Source organism: Melospiza melodia, chromosome 29 (assembly GCF_035770615.1).
Source record: "Melospiza melodia melodia isolate bMelMel2 chromosome 29, bMelMel2.pri, whole genome shotgun sequence".
In the NCBI taxonomy this organism is placed as follows: domain Eukaryota; kingdom Metazoa; phylum Chordata; class Aves; order Passeriformes; family Passerellidae; genus Melospiza; species Melospiza melodia.
Window position 1 is genome coordinate 6954036 of NC_086222.1, and position 21032 is coordinate 6975067.

At 54.9% G+C, this 21032-nt stretch overlaps 1 protein-coding gene across 1 annotated transcript in view; it reads right to left on the bottom strand.

Annotated features, from left to right (window-relative positions):
• The window catches only part of ETS1 (ETS proto-oncogene 1, transcription factor), a 53247-nt gene that overhangs the window by 21073 nt on the left and 11142 nt on the right, over positions 1 to 21032 (bottom strand). Inside the window, exons 2-4 of the mRNA XM_063178619.1 lie at positions 5947 to 6066; positions 5262 to 5462; positions 1873 to 1950 (exon numbers count right to left, since the gene is read on the bottom strand). Coding sequence (XP_063034689.1) covers positions 1873 to 1950; positions 5262 to 5462; positions 5947 to 6066 — 399 coding nt within the window. The remainder of the gene's footprint in view (positions 1 to 1872; positions 1951 to 5261; positions 5463 to 5946; positions 6067 to 21032) is intronic.

Here is a 21032-nt window from a genome sequence, read left to right on the forward strand (position 1 = left end):
CTTGGGGTGAGGGCTCAGAGCATCCCACAGCCCCTCATTGCTTGGGGTGAGGGCTCCAAATATCCCACAGACCCTCCCTGCTTGGGGTGAAGGCTCAGAGCATCCCACACCTCCTCCTTGGGCACTGCTTTGGGCTCCAGAGCATCCCACACCTCCTCCTTGGGCACTGCTTTGGGCTCCAGAGCATCCCACAGCCCCTCACTGCTTGGGGTGAGGGCTCCAAATATCCCACAGCCCCTCATTGCTTGGGGTGAGGGCTCAGAGCATCCCACAGCCCCTCACTGCTTGGGGTGAGGGCTCCAAATATCCCACAGCCCCTCATTGCTTGGGGTGAGGGCTCAGAGCATCCCACAGCCCCTCACTGCTTGGAGTGAGGGCTCCAAATATCCCACAGCCCCTCATTGCTTGGGGTGAGGGCTCAGAGCATCCCACACCCCCCCCTTGGGCACTGCTTTGGGCCCCAGAGCATCCCACAGCCCCTCACTGCTTGGGATGAGGGCTCGGAGCATCCCAAACCCCCTCAGTGCTTGGGGTGAGGGCTCCAGACATCCCACATCCCCTCACTGCTTTGGGTGAGGGCTCCAGACATTCCACACCCCCTCCCTTGGGCACTGCTTTGGGCTCCAGACAACCCACAGCATCTCGATTGGTCACTGCTTGGGGTGAGGGCCCCAGACAACCCACACCCCTCCCCTGGGCACTGCTTTGGGCTCCAGAGCATCCCACACCCCCTCTCATAATGCTTTGGGTGAGGGCTCCAGAAGCTACAGACATGGGGTCTGAAAATGTGGCAATTTGGCAAAATTAGACACTCCAGACCATCCTCAATGTGCTTTGCACCAAACTCCTGCCAGGACAGCTGCCAGAAGGAAAAAGCTGGAAAATTCTGGGGAGTGGATTTTAATCCCTTGTGCAGACACTCCTCCCCATGCCAGAGCCTGGAATCCCAATCCACAGAATCCCCAGACTGTCCTCAACGTGCTTTGCACCAAACTCCTGCCAACGCAGGTGCCAGAAGGAAAAAGCTGGAAAATCCTGGGGAGTGGAGTCTCAGCAGAGGAACAACACGGTAAAAATGTTTCATTGCTGATTGGGAAAGGTGAGTCCTTGCACAGGAAGGACTCATGCCAGAGCCTGGAATCCCAATCCACAGAATCATTGAATCCCAGAATCCCAGAAGGTTTTGGATTAGAAGGGAGCTTAAAGCTTATCCCATTCCACCCCTGCCATGGCAGGGACACCTCCCACTGTCCCAGGTTGCTCCAAGCCTTGTCCAGCCTGGCCTGGGACAATTCCAGGGATGGAGAGTCCACAACCTCTCTGGGCACCCTGTGCCAGGGCCTCCCCACCCTCACAGTGAAGGATTTCTCCCTCACACCTCATCCAAATCTCTCCTCCTCAGGTCAGTTGGGCTTTTTGCTGGCTCATGAAATATCTCCCAGATTTCCAATGCCCTTGAAGAACATCTCCAAAGCAATGGCAATGGGAAGTGCAGGAGTGCAGGTGGAGACTCATCCCTTTCCTTGCTAGGCTCCTCCCTGGCAATCCAGAGTTCAGCCTTTCCACCCATTCTCTCCCTTTTTTAACAGACTTTTTACAATTCCCAATACTCAGGTGTGCTGAGGCTGCTTTTAAAATCTGCTGAGTTACAGCTTCAAACAAACAGTGCTTGAAGAAATCAGATGTTGGCACACAAGGCAGCCACCAAAAAGTCCAGGAGGCTTCCAAACCACCCCTAAACCCTTGGAAACACAAGATCCCCTTTGCAGGGTGCAGTCCTGTTGTGGTGAGGACAAACCTCTGCTCAAAGGTGATGGTGATAACTGACAGGCATGGTGATGGTGATAACTGACACTGCTAATTGAGACTTACTAATGAAGTAGTCTGAGGTGTAGCGGGACTCGGGGTACGTGGTGTTCACTCCGTTGGCTGGGTACGGTTTCGCCTCCTCTGCAAAGAGGAAAGGAAGGAAATGTCACCAGTGGAAGGCACACGGAGCTGTGCAACACTTGCTGTGACACACAGAGCCCTGAACTTCCCCAAATCTGCCCCCCAGGTCAAACTGGGACGTTCTGAGCGACAGAAATGAATCCAGTGCTGAAATCCCACAGGAACCTGGGGCACGTGGGGCCCTTTGGGAATTCCTGCTGAGCTTAAACAAAACCAGCCCAACCCAAACAGCAACAACGCCCTCAGCCAGGGCCCCAGGAGGCTCTGAGCTCCCAGCTGCAGCATTTCCTTGCTTGCCTCAGGCTTTGTCACCTCTCCTTCTCCTGGGGGTTGCTGAGCACACTTCCATGTGTGAGCTCCTGGAAAAACTCCCCACACAAGGACAGTTGTTTTCCTGGAAGAGCCTTATTTTTAGACCAGCAGTAGGTGTGTATGAGGGAGTGAGTGACCCATCCCAAAGCCAGCTCCTCCAACCCCAAATCCATGTGCATTCCCAGCCTGTGCAGCACCTGATGCAGGCAGAACATTCCATGTCCCAAACGGCTTTGTCCCACTCCTGACACAGACTCCTCCATGTATATATGGTCAAAATGCCAAATTTCAGCTTTCCATAGGCATAACTCACTGGGACAGAGCATGGAGCATGTCAAAGCATGGATTCCCTGCTTCCTGTGGCTTTTTCCAAGCACTTCGCTCCTCCTGGGCTGTGCTGGATTTGCTTTCCCACGTAAAAGCCACCCTGCCCCTACTCTGGGCAGTTTTTCCATGAACACCTGATTCATTCCAGCGTGGCATGCTGAGCAGGGACATTGGGATGGGAATTTTCTTTCCTTTAACCAAAGCAAGGCCCCCGGGCAGCTCTGGGCTGGGTTTGTTGTGCCCCGGCTCTGGAGAGGCGAGCACAGATAATGCACGTTCCCTGTGAGGAGCCTAAATTTGGCCCTCTCCCCTGGGGACTGCAGGCTGGAAAATATTCCCTAACAAAAGGAGGGGTTGTGCAAACACAGAGGGCTAATGAGAAATGCTCTGTTCCTCTCTCCACAGTGTCTGCCAAGGGGCAGGGGGCGACCACAGAGCAGGGGAGAACCTTCGGCTGAGCTCAGAGTCAAGTGCAGGGCACTGCTGACTGCTGGTAACTGAGGAGGTTATTTTAGGAAGAATTATGGAAAAGTGAGCCTGAAAATACCCAAATCCATGCAGGGAAAAGGCACACATGTGCTGTTTTTAAAGCCTGAGCAGGCTGTGGTAGGTGAGTCAGGCAGTGCTCACAGGGGACAGCGGGGTCACAGCCTGTCCCAGCACAACCCCGGGCCAGCAGAACAGGTAAAGCCAGGCATTTCGGGGTTAACAACCACTCCCAGCACCAACACCCCCAGTGATGATGGTGGGGAGGATGGAGAGAGAAGCTGGAGCCCCTGGCTGAGCCTGGAGACTCCCGGATCTCTTCCCATGCCACATCCAGGTGCAGAGGGAGAGCCCCAGCTCCTCCTGTGTGGGCAGAGACATGGACAGGGACAGGGACAGGGACAGGGACAGGGACAGGGACAGGGACAGGGACAGCTCTGTTCTGTCTGTACAGCTCTAACCCAGCTCTGGTCAGGGCTGGAATGAGCCCCAGCACCTACAGGGAACAGAAACCAGTCCTGGGGGGAGTCTGGTTATTTTTTGGGAGCTCTTTGTCACCCACAAATACCTCACTGGAAATGTGCTCAGAGCCCACCAGAGGAGCAAGGGCCCTGCTTGTGCCAGGGTGACAAAGTCACCAGTGAAACCAAACAGGCAATGGAGATTTCTGGGTTCCCGGGGCAACACCAACAGTGTGAAGACACAGAAATTCAGCTTTATTCACTTTCAGCCTTTCAGAAGAAGAGTTGCAGCAGGCACAAAGAATTTTTAGCTTCTTTAAAAAAACTCCTCTCTGTCCCAGGCCTTTGTACCACCAGTATCTGAATAGCCACGTGTGTCAGTGCTGTCTGAAACCATGGTTCCCCTGCCAATTCAATGTCTGAATACCCATGTGTGTCAGTGTTGTCTGAAGTTATGATTCCCCTCTGCCATAAAGGTACAGCATCAAGTCCATCTCTGTGTGGGGAATCTGCAGGAAGGAGGTGCAAACCCAGCCCTGGTGCCTCAATCAGCACCTCCAGCACATCCCACCCTCTCCAGTGGGCACACCCCAAAAAAATCACAGAATTACAGAATCCTAGGAGGGTTGGGTTGGAAAGGACCTTGAAGACCTCCCAACCATGGGCAGGGACAGCAGAGAAGAGGGGCTGTGGGAAGGTGCAAGCAATGGCTCAATGCAAGGAGAAATTGGGCTGACACAAGGTTTGGCTTTGTTTGGTTAAACTGCTCAGTGTTGATCCAAGCACTCCATGAAAAATATGCAAAACAAAAGGGACAGAGCAGATTTAGAGCCCAAGAGCAGGAAAACAGCCTGGCCTGCCCAGAGCCCAGGAAGGGCCATGTTTACCTTCTGCAAACCACAGGTAGCAGTAAAATTAGTAATGGGCAATTAACATCCATTTGTCAATGGTTTCCTGGAAGGAATAACTGTGCTCCCCCTCCCCTTCCTGCCACCAGGGTCAGTAGGACAGCACAGGGGATGTTCCAGGAAAGCAGAGCTCTGCAGAGAAGGGAGCTGGAAAAAGAGCCCAGGTGTGCTGCAGCTCCTGCTTGTGGCTCAGGTTGAGGTGCTCAGCTCCTCACCTGCTCCTCAGAAACCATCCCAGTGCTCCTGGGCATCCAGACATGGAAAATCAACACCCTAAATCAAAGTGTGTGTCCCCAGTCACTGAAAGTTAATGCCCTTGGATGCTGTCATGCAGGGAATGGCACAAATGGCTTCTCCTCCCAGAAATGCTGGTTTTAGGGACATGGAACACCCTTTTTTGGGACAGGGAACAAAGCAAAGCAGCTTCCAATCGCCACTGGGAAATTTGGGCAGGATTTTGGCTGTACTCCTGTACCCAGTTCCAGTGGAGGAAATAGTAAAATTCTCAACAGGAGTTGAACAGGCTGAGGAAAAATGCTTTGGAAAATCCCACCATGGATTCCAGGCAGGCACAGTGTCCCTGCCCACTGAGGATCCCTGCCAAGCAGCTGGCACAAACACTCTGCCTCTTTGAGGCACTGCCAGGATTCGCCTTGCCCGCTGCCATTGGGATGCCCATTTGGAATCCTGCTGAAAAACTGGGCTTTGGAAGATGTTTTTCCTGGGATTAAAGCTCAAGGTGAACACCTCCTGGTCTGTGGAAAGCCCCAGAACCAGGCTGGCAGGGATGCTGTGAATTGTTCACCCCAGGACTGACCTTTCTGCAGGATCTCCAGATGTTCCCAAAGGATGTCTCCCACAAAGTCAGGCGCCAGCTCCAGGAAGCACTCCTTGCCCAGGGCACAGAGGGCAGCTCCATTCATGCAGAACTTCTGGAAATCCACCTCCTTCAGGCTGAACTCGTTGACTGCCCACATCACCCAGTCCCGCACGTGCGTCTCCGTCCACTGCTGCGGGTCTGCAGAGGGATCCAGCCGTGAGCACCCCCAGGCAGCGCTCCCAGGACAGCAGGACACAGACAGTGTGCCCTGCCCTGCACTGCCACAGCCTCAGCCCTGGCAGCCCACTGGCACCAGGGTGTGAGGAACACCATGCCCAGTCTGGATCAGCCTTAATGCGGACACGTTTCATCCAAGGAACAAGCTTTGGATTTGTTTGGGACTTCTAAAAGTCCCATCACTTCTCTGACCCCCTCCTCCCACCCATTTCTCCAATTTTCTTGGTTTCTCCCACCAGCCTCTGTCAAAGAGTTCATGCTGCTTCTCTATTTAGTGGAGAAGACTTGTCCACATTTTTCCAAGAAGCTTCAGGTGGTATTTGAAAGGCAACACCACCTGAGGAAAACCAGCAGGGGAGACGGCAGACAGGGAATTCTGGGCAGCCTGGAAGGAGGACACAACCCCTGTGGGTACTGTGGTCGTTCATGGGAAGCCAAGTCTTACCTTTGGGAATTCCCAGCCGCTGCTGCTCCTTGGCAAAGCCGCTGAACGTGGCTTTCAGTGCCTGGGACATCATTTCTTTGCTGCTGGGCGTTAATAAAGGCACATCTGCACATTCCATGTCTGAAAGAGGCAAGAGAAAAACACAGCCATGAGGACATGGGGCTGGGAAAGATGTCAAGGAATGCCAGCCAGGTGTACATGGTGTACCTACACTTCTGGAATGTGCTATTGGATGATGACATCGAGGCCTTTCCAGATATCAGCCTGCTGGGCTTCAGCATTCCAGGTGTGTCTGGAGCTTGGGAAATGGTTCGGCAGCTCCAGGCACCGAGGAAGGCAGAGTCCCACACCAGGGTGAGCAAGAAAGAGGGAGAAAAGCATCCCTGAATTACCAGTCTGTCATCCCAGTGCAAAGAAAAGCAAAGAGAAAATTAAAGAATCTTAGAAAATTCTTTATTCTAGGAAATTCTTCCCTGTGGGGGTGGGAAGGCCCTGGAACAGAGAAGCTGTGGCTGTCCCTTCCCTGGAAGGGTCCAAGGCCAGGTTGGGACAACCTGGGATAGTGGAAGGTGTCTCTGCCCAAGGCAGGAGGTGGGATGGGATGGGCTTTAAGGTCCCTTCCATCCCAAACCATTCCATGATTCTAGGAGTCCATGAAAAAGCGAGCTGACAGCAGGCTGAGACAGGATGGAGGAGTGGCAGAATACCCATTTGAGGGGGGAAGGGAAACAAAGAGCTGGAAAATCCCACATTAGCCCAGAGTTACGTCAGGCACATCCATAGCAGGAGCCAGGGTGAGTCATGGCCAACGCTGCCATCCCATGGGACAGCGGGGCCAAGCCGAGAGCCAGGCCTGGAGTCAGTCCTGACAAGTACCAAACCTCTTCCTTTCCTTTTTTAAATCCCTTTTTCTAATTTATTTGGAAGGAGATGAAGCTTTGTAGCCAAAGAGTCTCACAATAAAAGCAACCATTTGAGGCAAAATATCTGAATAGAGGTTTGGCTCTTTTCCCCATACTTTCAGTGTTCCTGAAAAACATCTTTGATGGAGAAGGAAAGTCTTGGACAACCACCACCCCAAAAACTGCCCTTGGTCAGCAGAGATGAAAATCTTCCACCTGAGGTTGGTTTAGCTCTGCAGCCTAGTGGAAATTTTCCATGAAAACTCAGTGGAAAAATGACACCATGGGCAAAGAAAATCTTTGGTGTTCTCATGAATATCTGGACGCCAACATTGAAAATCAAAAATTCTGAGTCTTGTGGAAACTCAACCACCAGTTTTCCATCGCTCCAAGTTTGTTAAACTCCTGATTTAATAAACTTTTACACCTGCTGAGGGCCTGTTGCAGGCAGTGTTGGTGTTTTCCTGATAAAACACAGAGTCAGGGATGGAAGCAGTGCTGCAGCCACTGGGAAAAGCAAGCCCAGCTGCCCAGTCTGGAACTCCTGCTCCACTCAAGTCCTCTCCAGCCAAACTCATGGGCATCATTTGAAGGCCAAACAACCCAACACTGGGTTTTGTTCCAAGTGGGAATCTGGGGGTTGGGTCAACAGAATTCCAGGGCAGTGGTGCAGTCATCACCCCTGGAAATGTTTAAAAAACCTGTGGATGTGGCTCTTGGGGACATGGGTTGGTGATCACCTGGCAGTGCTGGGGAATGGTTGGACCTCATGATCTTGGAAGGCTTTTCCAACCTAAACAATCCTGGTTTTTCCATGGATAAACCTGCACATGCAGCTCTGTAGAACAGGGTGAGGGTAACAATGCTGAAAGTAATCCCAGATCATCTGCTGGATGCTCCCAACACAATTCCACTGCCAAGCCACACAGAGCAACTTCTCTGTCCCCACTTCTGCACCTTCCACCTCTCAGCCCCAACACAAAAATTCCCCCTTCCCTTTGCACATCCTCCAGCCAAGTCCCCAAGGCTCTCAAGAAATGATTGCAGACTCTTGGCTCAGGTAGGAGCAGTGAAATTCCTGGCATGGAGTCTCTCAGGACACAATTCCTGCCCTCAGCCCAACACACAATCCAGGATTGCCTCCACAGTGGCAGGATCAGGACCTTTGAAAGCAAATCCCACATCCAAAGGCTATTTGGCAAATTACACTTCATTATTTACTGGATTTGGCTGGAGAGGGCACGGAAAATGAGCAGCCACCATCACTATCTCTGTTCCCCATCTGCTGCCTGAGATAACACTGGGAGAAAGTGGCTCGGTGCCCCTTTCCCTTCATCCTCAAGTTACACTTGAATGCTCTGCTCTCCCTGCTCTGTGGCCACAGGGACCACCCAGGAATCTGCTCCCTCTGCTGCCTCAACAGCAGCTCCTGCCTGCCCTGGGAAAATGACTCAGAGCCAGGCTGAGAAAACGGTTCTAACCCCAATTTAACACTGAATCACCGTGAAAACCTGTGTGGAGGTGAGCTCCTCAGGCCAGGCACCGAGAGCAGGGTGAAAAATGGTATTTTTGTCTCTGCAATAGCAAGGGCCCATCCCTGATCCTGCTGTTTGCTCGTGCAGGATCCACGGGCTGGCTTTGCACAAACCCAGCAAATCAATTTTTCAGTAGCGGGAGGATAAGATTTCGGTTTAGGAAGGTGAATGCTGAGCTCTGCACAAACAACCTGTCAAAACAGGGGAGACTTAAAAGTGATTCCCAGGGAGAGGTCACAGGGAAGCAAACAATCTGTTCCCAAATAAAAAAAACCAAGCCAGAGGATGGTTGCTATTTAAACACCCAAATCAACCCAAATGTGCATTTCAAGGCTTCTGCAAAATCTGTTGTGCTCGGCAGATTTAGGACTAAAACATCATCTGCTTTTTCCTGCAAGGTCGCAGCCACTTGTTTGAATTTCTTCTGAGGACAGAGCAGCCCCAAAGCCCTGAGCCTGCAGAAGCCTTGGTTGGCTCAGCAGTGTCCCAGAGCTGGGGAAAACTCGCCCAGGGAAACCAAACGTGTGTGTGAAACTCTGCAGATGTGTTTGAGGACAAGGCTTGGCTGGTGGCTTGAGAAAGATGGGGTGGATGGACAGTTTCTACCCTAAATTCTGCTTCTGCTGCTCTGAGGGTACTGAATTGATTTAAATAATTCAGTATTTATTTTAGAACTGGGTGGTTTATGTTCAGGAAGCATGGTGGGCTTCACCCAGCTCTGTGCAGGGCCAGGACTCGGACTCAGTGATCCCTGTGAATCCCTGCCAACCTGGAATGTCCTATAATAATCCTGTAACTCCATGAACATTGCTGCTGCCTGTGGAGGCAAACCCAGCCCTGGCAATGTCCTCCAGCCCTTCACCTCCAGTCTGGGCTGCCTAAAGGTCAGAGTTGAGCAGAATTTCAGGAACAAAAGCAACAAGCCCCGCTTTGCTGCCCCGGTATCAGCTTTCAGTGCCATCTGAAACCTGTTTGCAAGATTTTAATCAAACCTTGCACCAATAAAACCTCTCCTTTCGCGCTGCCCACAGAGCTCAGGGCTGTGTGCAGGGGCTGGGGCGGGAGCCAGCACCAGGCCCAGCTGTTCCACCTAAACCCAGTTCAGGAATGCCGGGGCTTTAATCCCAAAAGCAAGCTCAGCAGCAGGGGCCAGACTGGGATTTCTGGAGGTTTTTATGAGCCCATCAAAGCCCCTGACACGGCTGCCACGTGCACCCAGCTGTGGGGATGCCGTGTCCTCGTCCCGTGCCGACAGAGCCGCCTTTGATTTCCCTCCTGGGACAGCGGGCAGGGAGCTCTGGGTTGATTTTTAAACTGTGCCAGGAGTTGCAGTCGCCCTGTTGAGTTATGTCAGCAGCATCTGCAGAGCAGAGATGCAGGATTTGCCTCTCATGGGGGCAGCTTTTATCTGGCTGCAGCTTTCCAAGGCAAAGAGGGATCTGGAGGCTCCGTGGCTTCTCCAAACCAGGCCCCTTCAGCTCCCTGACATCCCTGGGGATGGGACTGAGAGAGACAGGAGGATAAAACACTCTGACATTGCCCAGGATGGGTTCTGTGCCAAGGGGGACCTGCCCAGACCCCCCAGCCAGGGGCATGTGGGCCTGAGAGAAAACCAGGAGCAAAGAGGCCAAGATCACCAAGTTCATCTCCCAGCCAAATTCCCGCTCTGCTCCCACCAGGCCCGGCATGTATAAACTATTTCCACACATCTGATCTTTTTAAAGGACTCGGATTTACAAACTTCAGGGATTTTGACCTTTAAATGCACAGAACTCCTCTGCACGCCAAAGCCATTTGCAGCTGATTGCAGAGGGGAAATAAATGGCAGAGAGGGCAAAAATAGGATGGGCTGAGCAGGGGGATGGGAGCAAAGCCATTTTTCAGCCCAGTCTCCACTCAGGGTCAGTGACTCCTCCAAGCTCCCCTCAGCCACTCACTTTTTGTTCCATCAGAGCCCCAGTGAGTCCCTGTGTGGGGTTTCACCCAGTAACTGCTGAAAATGGATGTGGGGAGGGTCAGAGCAGAGCCACCTGACCCCACAGCACCTCCTGTCCTGGAGGGAGGGAGGGATGATGGATGGATGGATGGATGGATGGATGGATGGATGGATGGATGGATGGATGGATGGATGGATGATGGATGGATGGATGGATGGATGATGGATGGATGGAAGAAAGGATGGATGGATGATGGATGGATGAGGGATGGATGGATGGATGGATGATGGATGGATGATGGATGGATGGATGGATGGATGGATGGATGGATGGATGGATGGATGGATGGATGGATGATGGATGGATGAGAGATGGATGGATGGATGGATGATGGATGGATGGATGGATGGATGGATGGATGGATGGATGGATGATGGATGGATGGATGGATGGATGGATGATGGATGGATGGAAGAAAGGATGGATGGATGATGGATGGATGAGGGATGGATGGATGGATGGATGATGGATGGATGATGGATGGATGGATGGATGGATGGATGGATGGATGGATGGATGGATGATGGATGGATGAGAGATGGATGGATGGATGGATGATGGATGGATGGATGGATGGATGGATGGATGGATGGATGGATGGATGGATGGATGATGGATGGATGATGGATGGATGATGGATGGATGGACGGATGATGGATGGAGGATGGATGGATGGATGGATGATGGATGGATGGATGGATGGATGATGGATGATGGATGGATGATGGATGGATGAGGGATGGATGGATGGATGATGGATGATGGATGGATGATGGATGGATGGATGATGGATGGACGGATGATGGATGGAGGATGGATGGATGGATGGATGGATGATGGATGGATGGATGGATGGATGGATGATGGATGGATGGATGGATGGATGGATGGATGGATGGATGGATGGATGGAGGATGGATGGATGAGGGATGGATGGATGGATGGATGGATGGATGGATGGATGGATGGATGATGATGGAAGGACGGATGGATGGATGATGGAGGGATGGATGGATGGATGGATGGATGATGGATGGATGTCGGGATGGATGGATGTGGGGATGGATGGATGGATGGATGGATGGATGGATGGATGGATGGATGATGGATGGACGGATGATGGATGGATGGATGATGGATGGATGTCGGGATGGATGGATGTGGGGATGGATGAATGGATGGATGGATGGATGGATGGATGGATGGATGGATGGATGGATGATGGATGGACGGATGATGGATGGATGGATGATGGATGGATGTCGGGATGGATGGATGTGGGGATGGATGAATGGATGGATGGATGGATGGATGGATGGATGGATGGATGGATGGATGGATGGATGATGGATGGATGAGGGATGGATGGAAGGATGGATGGATGGATGGATGGATGGATGGATGGATGGATGGATGGATGGACACCAAGGGCAGGAACCCAAGGTCTCCTCAGCCTCCCCTGCCCAGGCCTGGAGCACAGGATGCCATGGAGATGCCAGAATTTGTGTGGCTTGGCAGAGGCACGGGGACAAGGGGGAAAGGCTTGAAAATGAAACAGGGTAGATTTAGATTTAGATTTAGATTGGATTTAGATTTAGACTTAGATTAGATTTCAGGAGGAAATTCTTCCCTGTGAGGGTGGGCAGGCCCTGGCACAGGTGCCCAGTGAAGCTGTGGCTGCCCCTGGATCCCTGGCAGTGCCCAAGGCCAGGTTGGACAGGGCTTGAGAAGCTAGGACAGTGGAAGGTGTCCCTGCCCATGGCAGGGGATGGTGTGAGATGGCCTTTAAGGTCCCTTCCAACCCAAACCATTCCAGGATTCCATGATTAAATTAGGGGAGAAAATGCAGGTTTAGTTTCAAACAATATCCTTTGCATCCAAGGGCTCCATGAATTTGTGCCTGTGTCCCTCAGAGGCCTCAATCCCTGAGCCCAGAGGCAGCTGAGACCCCCTGGAGCCCCCATCCCCTCCTGGAGCTGCCCACGCTCCAGGATGTCCCCCCACTGCTGGGTGAGGATGGAGCAGGAGTTTCCCAGAGGGTGCCAGGAGCTCACTCTCCCACGTGCCCACAGTGAGTCTGTGCCCACCAAGGCCATGGTTCCCCCCAGCCCATCCCAGTTCATCTCCCTGAGCCCCTCTGTCCCAGCTTTCCCCAGGATCCAGAGCAGGGCAGAGCTGGAGCTGGGGGAAGCTGCAGCACACATTTCCCAACGTGCCCCAGCTGGGAGGGTTCAGCAGCACAGAACCTTTCTCAGGATCAGAGCAGGCTGGGGAGAGGGGGGCTGGGAGCTGAGACCCTTCCCACGCTCCCCAGCGAGGCTGCCAGGCACCGTGGAGCCACCACGTCCCCACCACGTCCCCACCACGTCCCCACCACGTCCCCACCACGTCCCCACCACGTCCCCATGTCCCCAGCTCGGGTTTCCAGCACCCCCAGGCTCCTCCAGCCCCTGGGGCAGCTCTGCCTTTCCCAGGTGCCCCCAGCCCTGGAGCTGGGACACCCGGGCAAACAACCCTGGCTGAGCCCCCTGTTATTTAGGCAGGATTAGGCAAAAATTTGTGTGCACTTTTGAACTGTTTTCACAAGCGTTGCCTCTCACTCCCACGCAGGAAGCAGGAGAGGAGCCGGCCTGTTCCAATTAGGGCTCCTCGGACCCAAAGGGCAGCGAGATTCCAGGGGGGGAAAGGGAAAGTGGGACAGAAAGCTGGAAAAAAAGGGATCAGAAGGAAATCTGGATGGGGAGCAGGGATAAGCACAGCAAGGGGTTTTTGCTGGGGATGGGATGGGAGCAGATGGGGGAGATTTGGGTCCCCTTCCTGCAGCAACATGCCAGAGACCGGCCCTGCTTCCCTCTGCAAGGATGGCACAAAAGGTGCAGACATTTGCTATTTTAATTTAAAATAAATATATTTCTTCAACAAAAAAATAAAAAAGAGAAGAAAAATAAGTCTTTTTTTTCCCCTCCTTCAAGCAGTGAAAAATAAATACTGTGAGATGAAAGCTGGGCTTCAAGAGAAAAACAAGAGAGGAAACCGAAAGCCCACAGTGCTTAGCATTGCAGAAAGCCCAACAAAGCCGGCTTTTTTCAGGCCCTCAGCAGTTTTCTTAGGGAGATGGGGTGTGCCATGGGGGCCAGCTCTTCCCCTCAAAACGGGCCTGAGCACTGTCCTCCCTAAATGCAAATAAAAGGATTTTGTCCCAGGTTTGGGCTCTCAGCACTGGGAGCACCAGAGGGGGAGGTTTGGCTGTGGGTGAGGTGTTGGGATGCTCTGCTCAGCCTCGGGTTTGGGGTTCAGCCCTGTGAGCCATGAGGAGAACTGGCCACAGAGCAGCACCAGGTGAGGGAGGGCTGGTTTGGCTCTGGGTTTGGCAGCTGTGAGGAACCAAGCCCAGGGAAAGGATTCTGCAGCCACCATCAGTCACAGCCTGCCCTGCTCAGGCTGCAGCTCCTTCTCCTCCCTCGCTCTCCCTGCTGTGTAACGTGGCTGTTGGATGGCAATCCTGGGAAAGCAGCATCCTTGAGAGTCCCAGGAGCTGGCAGGGGAGCAGCCTGGTGGGCAGCTCGCTCTGTCCTTGGCTTTTGTGGGGAGAATGAAGTGCTAGAGAAAGGCCAGGGCTGAAGCCGAGCTAAACCACAGCCCCTGAGTCAACACTCACTGTGACTATGGGAAAGCTCCCCCAGCTCAGCGGGGCCAGGGCCCACAGCTCCTCTTCCTTCAGCAGCTCAGGGGCTTCCCTCAGCTGAGGATTCACCCCATCCTCCCCATTTCAGCTGCTGGAAGGAGCACAGATGGATAAAGCAAACCCTGGGGAGATTCAGGCACCTCTGAGGTTGGGGAACATGGCCATGGCTTAACAGCACTTGTTGGAGCCATGAAAGAAATCAGAAACAAGACTGGTCATCAATCAAGTTCCACCAGCGTTACCCAGAGCAGCTCTGGCTGCCCCTGGATCCCTGGAAGTGTCCAAGGCCAGGCTGGACAGGGATAGGGAAGGTGCCTGTGAGATGGGATGGGCTGATCTGGGATGGGATAGGATGGGATGGGATGGGATGGGATGGGATGGGATGGGATGGGATGGGATGGGATGGGATGGGATGGGATGGGATGGATGAGATGGGATGGGATGGGATGGGATGGGATGGGATGGGATGGGATGGGATGGGATGGGATGGGATGGGATGGGATGGGATGGGATGGGATGGGATGGGATGGGTTGGGATGGGATGGGATGGGATGGGATGGGATGGGATGGGATGGGATGGGATGGGATGGGATGGGATGGGATGGGATGGATGAGATGGGATGGATGAGATGGGATGGGATGGGATGGGATGGGATGGGATGGGATGGGATGGGATGGGATGGGATGGGATGGGATGGGATGGGATGGGATGGGATGGGATGGGATGGGATGGGATGGGCTTTAAGGTCCCTCCCGACCCAACCCACCCGAGAGCTCCAGGATGAGATGTTACAAGGCTGGAGGGGCTCAGCTCCAGCAGCAGCTCAGCACCAGACCCTGCCACTCTTGAATCAGCTCTCAATGGCCTCTGCAGCCCCTTCAGATTTAACAGCATCACAACCTAAAACTTCCACCAGGCTTTTCCGAGCCTGCTGGCCTGAGGGCAGAGTCCAGGTCCATTAAACCCCCGTGGAGGCTCCAGGCTGCAGCCAGCCAGGAGGAACCTCCACCTGCCCAAACCCCTCCTGCTCAGGAGGCAAAGCCATCGCTTCCCTGCCTCTTTCCCAATGGAATATCCCAGCAGCAGCGTCCCTCTGCAGGCAGGATTAGCGCCTCACCTGCAGGCTGGGATCGCCTGTGAGCCAGGCTTCCCCTAATCACCCTAATCCTGCTAACCGCGCCTCTAAAGGCTCTAATCCCCGGGCGGGGCAGGGCAGGGCAGGGCACACGCGCTGCCGAGCCTGGAAAAGCCTGTCAGGGACACCCAGCCCTGGAAAAGCCTGTCAGGGACACCCAGCCTGTCAGGGACACCCAGCCCCGGCAAAGCCTGCCAGGGACACCCAGCCTGTCATGGACACCGAGCCCTGGAAAAGCCTGCCATGGACACCCAGCCCCGGCAAAGCCTGCCATGGACACCCAGCCTGTCATGGACACCCAGCCCTGGAAAAGCCTGCCATGGACACCCAGCCTGCCATGGACACCCAGCCTGCCAGGGACACCCAGCCCTGGAAAAGCCTGCCAGGGACACCCAGCCTGCCATGGACACCCAGCCTGCCAGGGACACCCAGCCTGCCATGGACACCCAGCCTGCCAGGGACACCCAGGCCTGGAAGAGCCTGCCATGGACACCCAGCCCGCTGGAGGCAGCTCAGGTGGAACCAGCCAGCCCAGGTCATGCCCCACCTCCGGGAGATGCTCCTTCCAACCCAGCCCCGCTGCTCACACCCCACAGAGCTCGGGTTGCTCAACAGCAATGGGGAAAAAGGGAAAAACCCCTGCCAAGCCCCAGCACTCAGCACCGAGCACAGATAAGCACAGATAAGCACAGACAGTGCCCTGCTGCTGGCACAGAGCCCAGCTGCTCACGGGCTCACAACCAGAAGCTGCTTGAAGCTCCTCACTGTCCCCAGGCTGAGGAGCCCTCAGTGCCAGCCGTGCCCCCAGAGCCTTGCAGGGCTGCAGGAGCCCAGCCTGAGCCCACCAGAGCAATCCCACCTGGGCTCCAGCACTCAGGGCATGGTGCTCAGGGTCACACACACCCACCTGAGAGCTCCCATTCCCTTACAGCCTGGTCACACCCAGGAGTTCTGCTGCTCTCTCCTCAACTCCCTGGCTGATGTTGCCATTTCTGGCATCTTTGCTGAGGGAGGGATGGGACTGGAGGGTTTGTCCCAAGAGAAGAATGAGCCCATCCCAGAACCCTGCCATGGGTTTTTCCTGGGTTGCAGAGGCACCCTTGGGATGCTCCCAAGGTACTCCCCAGGCAGTTCAGATGGAACATTTCTCCATCCATCCAAACAAACCCTCAGAGATGGAACATTTCTCCATCCATCCAAACAAACCCTCAGACTCTTCTGCAGATATTCATCTCCCTGTCCTTCATCATCACCCAGGAACAGGAACAGACACAAAGGCGATTCAGCTCCAGCACCTCCAGCTGCTGCTGCAGGCTGGGGCTGCCAAGCCATGCACCAGAGTCTCCCAGCAAGGGAGAGCAGGGATGTAGCAAGGCCAGGTTGAGGATAATTGGCAGAACATCGTGTGGGGAAGATGCTGTCAGGATGGGAAGTGTGAAAAGGGAAGGCTGAGATCTCTTGGCAGGGCTGTCCCCTCGCAGCAGGAGGAAGGCCAAGGAACCTTCACTCAAGCTGAGCTCTTTCATCACTCACAAAGGATCCCAACCCTCCTCGCCGGCTCAGACACTCCTGAAGAACAAACTGTGCCAGCACACTTTGTGAGCAGCCACGCATGACCTCACAGCTCGGGATGTTTTCATCCCACAATCCCGGTGATCCGTGTGCAATGACTCCATGCCCTGGATAAAACCCCATCATTTGTGCTGCCCATCAGCAGGACACGAGACATTTCTGAGGCTGATGGACTCCAGAGCTGTCCCTGCTGCTGGGGGATCCTAACAGAAGCCTCAATTCCCTTGCCTCGGGAAGGGATTAGACAGGGAGGCGCTCAGCCAAGCACCTCCAATGTCTGTCCCGAGGAATTCCCAGCCTTCCCTTGACTTCCCTGCTCAGACCGATCCCTCTGTGTCCAGGCCCTGCCCCTGCCCCCGGGCCGAGTCACGCCAGGCACGAGGCAGCACATGGCAGGGCAGTGGCAGTGCCCGGGGCCGGGGGGGATGTTCAACCCCCGATCCGTCCGACCACATCAAAGCCTCTGCTGCGCTCACCAGCTCCCATTCATCCTCCGGGAATGCGTGTGAGAGCCGGACCTGCCGCGGCACCAATGGGGAAGGTCCCTGGGGATGTTCCTGACGGCCAGACCGTCCCCCAGGATGCTGGCAGCACGGAGGAAGGCGGCGATGCGGGAGGATCAGAGGATGACGAGGAGGAGGAGGGAGCTCCGGGTCCCCTCCGCTGGCTGCCGCGGGCGACGGGCGCTGGGCGAGCCCTGCCCGGCTCGGCAGCTGCAGATTGCCGCCCGTCCCAGCCCTCCTCCGCAGCCTCGCCGGGCACCCCTTCCCCGCAGGGCAGCGCCAGCAGACAGCCGGCATTGCTCAGTGCAGCGCCAGTCACATCCCCAGCGTCCCTGGCTGCTGCGGGGACAGCGGCCAGCCCCGCTGCGACAGCTGCGACAGCTCCTCATCCCGCACATCGGGACTGCTGCGCCCACGGAATCACAGAGTTTCTAGGCTGGAAGAGACCTTTAAGATCATCGAGTCCAACCCGTGTTCTAACACCTCAACTAGATCATGGCACCAAGTGCCACTTCCAGTCTTTTTTTAAGCTCTTCGAGGGATGGTGACTCCACCACCTCCCTGGGTAGATGATTCCAGTATTTGACCACTCTTTCTGTGAAAAACTTCCTCCTTAATTCTAGCCTGTGTCTCCCTTGGCGCAGCTTGAGACTGTGTCCTCTTGTTCTGTCTGTTGTTGCCCGGAGAAAGAGACCGACCCCAGCTCACCACAGCCACCTTTCAGGAGAGACCAACCCCCAGCTCACCACAGCCACCTTTCAGGAAGCTGAAGAGAGTGATGAGGTCACCCCTGAGTCTCCTTTTCTCCAGGCTGAACAACCCCAGCTCCCTCAGTCGTTCTTCATATGGCTTGTGCTCCAAGCCCCTCACCAGCCTCCTTGCTCTCCTACATCTCAACGTCCCTCCTAAACTGAGTGGCCCAGAACTGGATGCAATACTCCAGGTGAGGCCTCACCAGTGCCGAGTGTGTGCAGGGCACAGGGAGGAGGAAGAGGAGGAGGAGCAGCCCGAGAGCTCCTTCACAGGAGCCCTGTCCTCACCCGTCCTCCCCATGTCCCCCTCACCCCTCTGTGCCCATGTCCCCCTCACCCCTCTGCACACCAGCACTCCAGGGCTGCCCTCCCTTATCAGCCCAGTTGCAGCTTCCAAAGGCGGAGAGGGAAGATTAGGATATTTAGCTTTGAAATCAAACAAATAATTGCACAGACTTTCTGCAAACACATCAGGGTTGGGAGGTCAGAGAGCAGCTGGTAAATCTCAGCGCTGTTTGCTCTGCCTAAATAATATTAGACCAAGAATAATCAATCATTTTTAATCAACAAAATTATTTATAACTCTTTAGAGCAAACAGTCAACTCCAAAAGATGGCAGGTAATGATCCACATGTCTCCAATTCCCCTCTGTGCTTATGGACTGGCTCCTTTGCATCCCTGCATTTACTGCCCTGGAGATTTGCCCTCACAAGTGCCAGGACCCCCGCTGAGGGTGTCCCTGGCCAGGCTCACAAGCACACACTCAAACACACACAAATACACCCAGCAGCCCCCTGCAGCTGAAACCCCTCCAGGGCAGCTCCAGCACCTTCCCAAGCTGCATCTCCCAGGGAGGGAGGGAGGGAGGGAGGGAGGGAGAACCTGCTGGACAGCAGAGGAGAAGATGCTCCTTCTGCCCTGCCACCTGAGCCAGTGACACCTCCTGGGGCTGTGGCTGTGCTGATGGCACCGCTGACCCCTCCATGGGGAACAATTCATGTCCCACACCCTGCACATCCCCCCAGCCCCACGCAGGCCCTGCACAGCAGCAGATGATCCCAGCAGCCACAAGGACAGGAGCCTTTTCCTGGCTGGGCTGGAAGCCATGAAAGCCAAGGGATTGCTGAGAGGAGAACGAGAGCCAGCTTCCCATTTGGGACCAGGAGGGAACCAGGACAAGGCCAACCCTGGGTGCTCCTGCCAGCCCTGCACCATTTCACCTCCCTGTCCCCTGCCCAAGCTCAGCTCCCCCAGTGGTGGAGGCCAGGAAGGGCCTGGGAAAAACCTGGGAACCAAAGCTCTGCAGCCCACGCCAGCCTCAGGAGCAGCGGTGCCAAAGACATTTCATTTCACAACTTCCCAGGAACAATTCTCCTGGGTTTATTAATTTTTAAGCAGACAAGAAAACCAACAAAGGGGATTTTCCAGGAGAGCTCCAGGATTAATCATCTCCATCCCAGGCTGAGCACAGGGCTCCTGGGCTTTGCCCAGGTGTGTCACACCATGCAGCATCCGGGTTTCCAGTATCCTCAGGCACAGGAGCGAGGGTTTTCCCAATCCCCAAGTTCTTCTTTTCCAGCTCCTACTTCTAGGAAACTTCCCACCAGGGAAGGGAGCAGTGCAGGGATTGGGCCAGAGCAAGCCCTGGGAAGATGAAGGTGAGAGCGAGCTGGGAGAAGCTGCCAAAGAGGAGCTGGGCTGCCCCATCAGGCTCAGCCCTCCCATCCCAGAGCCAAGCGCTGTCCAGGATGGATTATGTCAGCTCCTGGCCTCACTGGGAAGAGAGAAGGGCAGGCAGGGATAAATGTGAGGTGCTGGGATCTGCCCAGAGGAAGCCTGAGCTTGGAAAGCTCGCTGAGGGCTGGGGGAGAGGCTGAGACGCTCCCAGGCCTCGCATCCACCCCGCGGAGCATCCGGAAGCCATTAAGGAATTACAGCCTCGCTGGCCCCGAGCCCTCCCCGGCAGAAGTGCCTGGAGCAGATGGTGAAAGGGCTGATTGAATTCGGCTGCTCACGCCAAGAGGCTCTTTAGGAGACACTCAATGGAGGAGGGGGTGGAGGGGGCGGCATTTGGGACTCGGGAGCTGGGAGCCCTTGCCAGGAACTCCAGGAATCCTCTGTCAACCCTAAGGAGGCTGGAGGAGCTCTGGCAGTGACTTGGATGTGTGGTTTGAGGGGTGTGAGATTCCCTTGGGAGCTCCTGGTGCTCCAGGAGTGACTCCTCAGTGATCCAAGGCTGGTTCCTCTCCCTTCATCTCCAATGGCACCCTGCATTGGACCAGCTCCCTTGCAGGGACCTGGCATGGCCCCAGGAGCTGAGTGATCCCAAGCCTTGGTCCCAGCTGAGGAGGAGGCACAGGAGCCATCAGCCCAACAGCCCTGCCCACCCCCGGGGCTTTCCTTCCAGAAAAAATGCCAGAAAATGTTTGTAAAGATCCTTATTTCCCAATTTGGTGTAATCCCACACTGGGTATGGGACCAGACCTCCCAAAGAGCCCTCAGAGTGGGATGGAACTCCAGTTACTCTGGATGAAGAGGAGGTGGGAAAAAAGACCAGGATGAGAGAAATGTAGGATGAAAAAGAGGCAACAGCAGGGGGAAAAAAGCCGAAGGAAAAATGTGCTTGGAAAGTCATCCTCAGTGCCAGCCCTCCCGGGGGTGATGCCAGTGCCTGGGCAAAAACACAGATGGAGGAACCCAAATTGCCTGGGGATGAAGGAAGGGCTTAAACCCTCCCAGGAAAGTGGAGGGGAAGAAAAGGAGGAATGCCCCAAAAGCCAACACAGCCCCAAGCTCTGGGGGCCCCCTGCCCTGGCCAGCCAGCCCCAGCTCCCCATTCCCTGTGTCCCGAGGGGACAGGCATCACCTCCAAGGCCCCCGTGCCATCCCCTATGTCTGAGTCCATCCCTGTTTTTCCAAGGGAGAAAGCTGCAGTGAGTCCCCCCGGGATCCCTGGCCGGCTGCCCGAGGTTGGGAAATCGGGAGCCTGGTCAGGCTCTGCCGG